Source organism: Drosophila suzukii, chromosome 2L (genome assembly GCF_043229965.1).
Source record: "Drosophila suzukii chromosome 2L, CBGP_Dsuzu_IsoJpt1.0, whole genome shotgun sequence".
NCBI lineage: Eukaryota > Metazoa > Arthropoda > Insecta > Diptera > Drosophilidae > Drosophila > Drosophila suzukii.
In genome coordinates, this window is record NC_092080.1 from 1,184,485 (window position 1) to 1,193,783 (window position 9,299).

The 9,299-nt window shown below is 46.0% G+C and overlaps 1 protein-coding gene across 1 annotated transcript; it reads right to left on the minus strand.

The window, feature by feature from the left end:
• Positions 1-728: 728 nt before the first annotated feature.
• bdl (borderless) lies at positions 729-9,097 on the minus strand. Its single transcript, XM_017089784.4, has 6 exons — positions 8,531-9,097; positions 3,589-4,096; positions 2,880-3,289; positions 2,092-2,320; positions 1,617-1,823; positions 729-1,552 (listed from the first exon to the last, which is right to left on the minus strand). The coding sequence occupies exons 1-6, from the start codon at positions 8,759-8,761 to the stop codon at positions 969-971; spliced, it is 2,169 nt and encodes a 722-aa protein (XP_016945273.1). The 5' UTR covers positions 8,762-9,097; the 3' UTR covers positions 729-968.
• Between the last annotated feature and the right edge of the window lie 202 nt (positions 9,098-9,299).

The window sequence follows — 9,299 nt, forward strand, 5'->3', positions numbered from 1 at the left end:
GAAGTTAAATGGAAGTGCGTATGGACGATAGCCAGATTCGATTTCAGTTTCGGTTTCAATGGGAACGGGAATCAAATGGGAATGCCCTATTAGGCTGGAGTGTCATCGAGTGTTATCAGTTCGGGGACTGGGCTTGCCTTTCATTTCGCTTCAGGTGCAGCTGCACTTTGCTTAATGCGAATCTGCCAGGTACATTGGGTAATCAAGCCAAGTTGGGTGCATTTAAAGTACTTTCAGGTGTTTTTTTCGGGACATAAAGTCTGGAACTGCAATGCAGTGGCTTCCCAAAACAATTGCTAACTGTCAGTGCACAGCCGAGTGCCTCGGATCGTAATGGTTAATTGGATCTTAACGAACGCGACGTCAGTGGGTGGAATAGTGATCAGGGGCTGTTGCAGAACCCAGTCTCTGGAATCACTTGGTGACTAATATTTAAATGCACCCAGCCGTAACGGAAAAAGCTCACCCACTCGAAAGCTACCTCGGAATTATTTTCAAGCCCGAGAGAATAAGGTCGAAAAAGCTCTGTTCGAAAAGTGCTGCCCATAAGGCGCTTCAATTGAATTGGTTGGGTTGAAACAAAGTTGTCTAAAATATTAATTCATGAGATGTGCAATCCTATCTCATATTCATGTGCCAAAAAACTATCACCTATGACCCATTCCGTATATTTGCCTCTTACTAAATATAATAAAAACTACTGCGGTTTATTTTAAAACCCATTCAAATACACATTAAAAATGTCTTTTCTGTTTTATTTAATTCTCGAATTCGGTTAGTTTGGCGTTACAATTAGTAGAGTTTATTGTACAGATAGCAGCTAGACGTATATTAAAAGTCAGATTCCCACGGACTGGTGCACGGTGAACCACCTTCATCTTCATCTTAATCCTCCTCCTTCCACCCCTCCCTTGGTTACACTGGCCAACCTAGTTGCTGTCAAATCGCCAGCGGATCTGGAGCAATCCTCAGGTGGACTGGCGGATCTTGATGCTGTCCCGATCCCGCTGGTCCTGCTCGTCGCTGTCGCAGTCGCCGCTCTCGGCGGTGTCCTCATCTTCGCCAGCGGAGCTATCCTTGGCGAACAGGTGCCGTAGGCAGCTCCGCTTCACGTATAAAAAAGCGCACAGGGCGCAGAGCAGGAAGATCACCCCCACGGAACTGCCGATGATCAGGGCGCGAACCTTCCGCTGGGAGGGCACGTCTATGAGGAGCTCGTGGCTGGGCACCGACTGCTGGGTGTTGGTGCCCACCGCTAGGACCTGCACCTTGAACAGGGTGTCCTCCTTGAGGTGGCGCAGCTGGTAGTAGTTGTCGAAGGTCTCCGCGTGGCCGATGAGGAAGTGCTCCGGCTCCTTCCACCAGCGCACGGCGTACAGTCGCAGGCCCTCCAGTCCCTGGGTGGGATGCTCCCAGTGGAGGAGCCAGCCCTGCTGGTTGCTAATGGCAGTGAGGTTCCAGGGAGCTCCCAGTCCCCCAGCGGGAGCAGTGACCTGTCCCAGATCATGTTGCAGCTGCTGGGCATCAACGTCCTCCGCTCTGATGGGCGAGGCTGCAAGGGATATGGGTTTTCTATTATCCTTATTTTCAGGTAAGTGGGCTGTATATAATCTTACGCTGCGTTTGGAAGCGGAACTGCTTGCTGAACATCCCGTCTCCGTACTTGTCTTGGCTGAGCACCATGAATTCGTATTCCTTGCCAGGCTGCAGGTGCTGTACAGTGGCCTCCATCACCTTCTTGTCCAGCACGCGAAGGGTCCGCCACTCGGGAGCCTCCATGAGTCGGTACCACACGGTGTACTCCAAGTGGGGGCGAAGGTATCCTAAAGTGAAAATATTCCAACCATATATTAAAAAAGTATCTGCCGGTGAAATGCCGCTGCTAACAATATGAAACAGACATATTTCGTTGTGAAAGTCCCTTTAAGATAGGAGGTATTATAAGAGCATAGGTTGAACATTAAATTAGTGCTTCATGCACACCTCTGATCCTTTCAGCGAAAGACCTCCATACTGCATTTCGAATTCAGCGCGGAGCCCCGAAAGATGCCCCCCGTCCACTTCCACACCCAATTACACCCATTTTCTCACCTGGCTGCCAGCGTATGGTGATGCAGGTCTCCGTGCTGTTGGCCGTGAGATTGTACGGCGCCCGGGGCGCGATGTTCTCAATCATCAGCTCGGCCTCCGCCGTGATGGTGGCCGCCTCGTTGGTGGCCGAGCACTCGTATATTCCACGGTCCCCCTCCACCAGACCCGTGATGGTCAGGTTGCCGCCGCTGAGACTGAACCTGTCCGCCGGCAGTGGCGTCCCGTCCTTCTGCAAATTGGTTGGGTGCGGAACGAGAGTCAGGGAAGCGGATCCCAAATCAGAGTTACACCGATAAAAAAGAGATTGAAAGGGTTTATTAACTGATCCTAAGTGTCGGTTTGCACATGAAACCACGGTTTTTATGAAGATGTCAAAAAGTATGTCACAATTTATAGTAAATGTCACTCTTTGTTATTCTTTGCATACTTTTAGCCACACATATAAATATCTTATTTAGTGGTTTAGAAAAATATTTAAAATTGCTTTATAATTTAGTAACTTTACATTCCTTATAATTTATGTGGCACTTCAAGCTTTTTATTATTCGGTGTTTAAATGTTACTGTCATCATCAAAATGAAACCGTTTTTTCTCGCAGTGCCTGGTCAGGTGGAACTGCCAGTATGCATAATTAAAAATGCAATCAAGTGAAACTGCATGCGCTCCCCTTTTGGCATTACCATTCGGCAGCTGCCTTTCGCCATTTTAGGCAGTCCCAGATGACAATGACCATACGGACAGAACAGACAGTACGGACAATACGGACAATGCGGACAATATGGACTCACCCTGCTCCAGACAATGGAGGGCCGATTGTTTCCGTCCCGGTCGATGGCTTCGCAGGGCAGCTCAGCCGCCTCGCCCAGCTTCTGGATGTAGATGGCCTTGGGCGTGACGCTGAAGATGGGCGGCCGGAGCACAATCACGCTGATGACCGGCGATGGTCCGTCCGTGCCGAGGTCGTTGTAGGGCGTGCACGTGTAGCTGCCGGCGTGGTTCTCGTCCACCTTGGCGAAGAACAGGCTGCCGTTCATCTTGTAGAACACCCCGGGCACGTTGTACGAGTCGAACAGGAGGCCATCCTTCTCCCAGCGCAGATTCTTCAGCGGCGGATTTGCCCGGAAGTGGCAGTCGAGCACGGCGGGCTGGCCGTACGGCAGGTAAACCTCCGGCGGGGCGTAAATCACTTTGGCCTTATCTGGGGCAGAGAAGTGGATATTGTCATTACCAATTTATGATTGAATTTGAAAACCAACCCAAAACTATCTGTAGAGTGCTTTTTGTTTGGAGTGAATTTGCTGTGGCGTCTAAAAGTATGCAACAATACATTTCAGGCATTTAAGAGAATTCTTTTTTTAATGCATACTTCTATACGTCTTTTTTAATGATTTCAAAACCTTAGAGAATCCTGATTCCTTAGATATGAAATTATGTTATTATTTCTTCAACAGCTCTTAAAGATTATAATACTTTGTAGAAAAATCAAGATCCACTCACATTGTATGTTGAGAAAGGCCTTGGCCGTCTGCAGTTCGCCGTCGTGGTTGCGCACCTTGCACTCGTACTCGCCCAGGTCGCTCATCATGGTGGGATCGATGCTCAAGCTGCCGTCGGGACCGATGTAGGATCTCCTCACCAGATCCTGGACCTCCTGCAGCAGCACTCCGTCCTTGTACCAGGAGGCCTGCGAGTTATCCGGGTACTTCATCACGCAGTGGAAGAAGGCGGTCTGGCCCTCCTGGATGGTCTGGTTCACGGGCGGGATTCGGATGAGGGATCCACCCTGGACCGCCAGATGGTAGGCGGTTCCATTGTTGCGGACCGAGGGCGAGCGGTTGGGGAAGCTTACTTGGCAGTGGTACCAGCCCTGGTCAGATTCGCGGATGGCAGTCAGATTGACGGAGGCTCTTCCGAACTCCGGATGGTTCTCCACCAGGTGCAGTCGGCCATTGAAGAGCTCGTTGGTGGAGGTCTCCTGCTCATACCAGGTGAAGATTTTCTTGCTCTGTGGGTAGAGTACAACCATAAATATACTTACTGTATGCATATTTTTTAATAAATATTAAATCTAAAATCTTCCATATCCAGATTCCTTAAGTTACATACCAAACTTTGAGTAATAACATTTATCTCTCCCAAGAAAAGTACACATTTAAGTGCATATTTGTTGTAAACGCCAGCTGAACCATGAAATGACAATGAGAATTGCAACTCTCGAGTACGAAATACCTAGATACAAATTTCCCCTGCTTGGTTATGATTTGGCTCCGCCATCTCGGGGCTGCAATTGCAGTTATAAATCATGAGCAATGCGGAATCTATATAGAGAACACGCCCACACACACTCGCTGTGTAACAGTTTGTGTCAGCCGTGTGTGTGCGATTGTTTATGCCCCCGATTTCTCCCCATGCGCCATTATAATTTTCGCAAACTCCCGCTGAGCCCAACAACAGCAGTCCCCCCTTTTTGAGGCCCCCTTTCGGGTGCCCGACCATGATTGTGACGTAGCGCAGCGGTGGCCAACGGCTTTCAAAGGCCCCCAAAACCCCACAAGAATATAACAATAACCAGGGAAGGGTGATTGGGGGGTGAGGACCCATGCCGCTACTTTGTTGACAAATTTAAATGGGCTCACGTGGCGCGGCGCACTTGAAGTGCTCAATGCTAGCCCGCCCCTGAAATAGGATTTGAGTTTAATTCGCAACCGTACTATTCAAGACCAACGAGAATATAGTTTACCAAGATGCGTAACGTCATATTTATGATGGTAGCGAATGGATTTCTTTTCCCCTTTTAATGGGTGCCTTAAATAATTAGGTTGATGGGGAAATAATGATTCAATTTATTATTTGGACAGCGTTCCATTCTGGATTTGTAATGCCATTGTGGTGGCCATTAAATGCAATAAACTGTCCACTTTGATAAGTGGACTTTTGAAAATGGACTTGAATTAAATTCTGACGCACCACACTATTCAAGCCAAAGAGATTCTAGGTTACCAAGATGCGTAACGTCTACAGAAAGAGGGACCTATGTTATCATACACATATGACCCTTTCGAATGGGTTACTCTTCCTGTTTGGATGGCTAGCTTAAACAATTAATTTGATGGCGAAACAATGATTCAATTTATTATTTTGACAACGTAGCATTCTGGATTTGTAATATCATTGTGACAGCCATTAAATGCATTAAACTGTCCAGTTTGATTAGTGTGCTTATCGTTCGCACTAATGGTGATAGAGAAAATTATAAATTAATTTGATACCCTGAAATGCGTTTGTGTTTTAGATCAATCAACTATCTATCAGAGAAAATCGTACAAAAATGGCTTGGCTTGCGGCTTTCAAAGGCTAAAAACATTTACTCGCCCATAAAAAGATCTAATCTGGGTAATAGATTATCGCTTTATAGGCGGATAATAATTCAATTCGAAAGCGGTTTTTTCTTCTTTGCTGTTTTTGCGGTTCTCTGCCTGGTGGCATATTAAATTATTTTTGTTTTAATTAATGCTGAAAATATTTGTCAATATTTATTAAATATATGGCCTGGCAATTATACATGTGCATAGGCAAAACAAGAAAAACCGAAAGGCGAAAAAAGCGAAAAAATAATAATGGCATGCGGGTAAACAGAATGTGTTTGCGTTGCATCATATGGCAAAGAGTCGGAAAAAACTGCGTTAGGCTTAAATTATTTAAATGCAATTGAATCGGCTGCGGTCGCTGGCCGCTGTTCTAATTGCTCTGGCACACACATTTTTATGCTCGCTTTGTTTGCGCACTTGACTTTCGTCTATATGTGCCATACCCTATAGTATAGTATTCGCCATATAGTACACTGCACTTTATTTGCCGGGCTAGGACTGTCACACCCCATAAACCGCATGCTAGGGATTCTGTTTTCCCGGTTATTGATAGCCTCCGACCGCAAAAAAAGCAGCTGTGCCATGGGATATCGGATATGGTATATGGGATACGTTTAATTGTGTGCTGTTTCTACATCGGATGCAGTGGGTGTCAGTTGATCTATTGACATTAGGTTTGTGCTTTAATTGAGATCGGGAAAGATGCACCGCCCGGCATCAATGTCACCCACATCGCATCACCGTTTTATGGGACGGGATTGGATGGAACCCAAAGCGAAACCGCCTTGAGTAGATTATGGTGCACTCAAGATCCGCCCGTCCTAACCCATAACTATGATTATGTACACCCAACTGTGTGTCAAGTGTCGTCTGCCGCCGCACACACATTTATCAGCATTATCTAACAAATTACAAACGTAACTTGATTTATCCGGTAATTTTGCCGTCGTTGTGGCGCGAAAATTTGCAACCCAGCCTCGCGGTGGCCGTGAAAGTCGCTCTACAATATAGAATACCTAGAACATGGAATACATTTGCAGACAAACACTAAAATAGATTAGGGAAGGCCATAAATCAGGCAGATTATGCATGTGCCCGTGGACTCCAAATCGCGCGTACGAGTTTGTTTAATTATAGCCGAGAAAAACCCATTTTTTCGAGCGCAATTAAAGTGTATCTATCAAAATGACATCATGACCCGCTGACCGAGTGGACAAAAAGCATGGAAACACAATGGGAAAGGGGAGTGACCAGCGGGAAAAAAGCAAATTAAGCAGCCAGCTAAATAGGTAAAAACATAAGCGGGACAGACCCCCGATTACCGATGGGAATGCGATGTGATCTGAATCAAAGGCAGCATAGGGGTTAAGGGGTTAAGGGGGTCCGGAGTGGACATCTGATGGCCACTGATGACGGGCGTGTGCGATGAATGGTAATTCACTCGATTTAAATACTAACGCACGCCGGAACATATTGCTCTGTCTGAAAATCGCTGAAATCGCTCTGATTGTCTGCGAGGATTGCAATGAATTTGCAATTGAATTAAATTGCATTACTCACAGTTGTCAACAAAATGCCAGCCATTCAATTCGATTGAATCCAATTGAAATTGATTTCAACTGGTTCACTTAACCCGCTGTCTTTGATGTCACACTTCACACTGACACTCTTCGCATTTCGCTTTCCGCGATTTGTTTTTGCCCCGACGTGATGTGTTGGTAATTTAAAGTGTTTGCCATACTGAAATCACTCCTCGGCGCGTCAAATTAAATTTAATTTTATATGGAAAATGGCGAATGGCGAGGCGGAAGCGGAAGCGAGGAGGAGGAGCCGGCCAGGAATGCAGCGATGTAGCCAGGATGCGACCCGATCGACTGCATGTGGTTGCGCTTTAATTAGTAGCCAAGGGCGGGGATCCACCAGCCCACCAGTCCGCCGAACCACCAACACAACCACCTTGGTGGTGCTCCATGGGGACGGGGACGATGGGATGGGGTTGGGAATGATGCGGATGGGGAGCCACCCCACTGGCACGGCGATTGCATTTTCTGCGATGCAATGGCTGACTGCACTTGTAAAAAATACAGACAATACTAACGATTTTATAGAACTTTAATTTGGCTTGAGAAAAAATAATAGATCGTTTTCTTTATAATCATTAAGGCTGTTAGATAATATTATACATCTATTTTGCACCTGATAAATCGAACCATATATGAAAAAGAAAAATCACCTAAGAATAGTAATGTTCATTATCTCTCTCTACTTATGATCAACTCATAAGTCGCAACAAATTTTGGATTAAAAAGTGAACCCTCACAGCTTCAACTTGGCTGATAAGAGAAGGATTACAACCAATCAAAATTCGCCAGTCTGAAAAAGTCCTTAAAATATCCTTACACATTGAACTTGACTGATAAGAGTAAGATGACAATCAACCTTAAAATATTTTCTGACACCTTTGGCATTCATTAAACTTAAAGAACCTTATTATTAAACCCAGAGGGACAGCTCTATTTTTGTGATGAGTAATCAGGTGGACTTATAAGTATCTAGTTTACTTATAACCCTTTTTGGCCACCGGGATTCTTGCAGTGCGGTCGTAAAGTGCGACCCTTTTAATGAATGTGGGAGCCGCGTTCCACGCTGCGCTGCACCAACAGCATCCAGCAGACGCAATTAAGGCTAACCAAGCATTCCGGACTGGCCCTGGTCAGTCAGTCAGCCAGCCGGAGGGGGGGTTCTGTAGAATCCCGGGTTCCGGGGTCCAGGGGTCGGGGTCTGGGCCACCTACGTGTCTGATAAATTAATAATTTCGACAATTTCATTTAAGAACTGCGTGCGCGTCGGCGTGAGCCATAAATAAGTGAGTGGGCCAGCACAGATACAAAAGTTCGCTGATATTTACATTTTTCGCGTCGTTTTGTTTGGTAAATAGTTATATTAAAATAATCGGTTTACTTAAAATATTTCAACTAAAAAGAAGAAAATTCAGAGCACTTAAAAAAATAAACTTGGAACTATATTTGCTTTGTAAACTTTTTAAGTCATAGCTTTTCTCAGTATCTTACATCCTTGCTCCAGTGCACCAAGTACGGAATGGGGGCATCGAAGGGAAAGTCGATGTAGCAGTTGAAGACCACGTGGGAGCCCACCTTGGCCTCCAGGTTGGTCTGTCGCCTGTGATCGCGGGCACCGCTCGCCCAGGATATGCTCGCTAGGAAAAGAATCCCCAGAAGAGCCAGCAGTGAAGACCCGGAAGAGCCGCTCTGCCGGAGTGTTCTGCTGCGTTTCGCTGGCATTTTATTCAGATACTTTCTTGCTTCTTGTGGGTACTGCACTTGCACTCGGTCACTCACGCGCGGTGTCTTGCATAATGTTTCCGCGTTGCCAGAATGCGCAAAATCAAATTAAAAACCCCAACCCGAAATCAGGTCAATTGGCTCTAAGCGAAGCGGAGCTCTCTCGCGGAATTCGGATTTTCTAAGGCGCACGAAACCCGATCCGTTGTGTACTATATCTTTGTGCGCAGTTCCGTTCAGGTATAGTGCGGGTATAGTATAGGTATAGTATTATACGACGGCTGTGTTGCGGCGCTTTTTCGAGGGTTGCGAACTGAACTGAGCGGCTGGAGAAGAGCTACTGAATGCCGAGACCGAACCGAGATCAGATTGCAGAACGAGTGACGGATGAGACTGAGCTTTTGCGGCGATCTATGCTACACAGAAAGAATGTGATGATGTGATATGATCCATTTTGTGATTAAATACAAGACTTTGAAATAACTACCTAACTTGTAGTCAGGACTTGAAAAAATTGATAAGTAGGAACAGAAAAAAA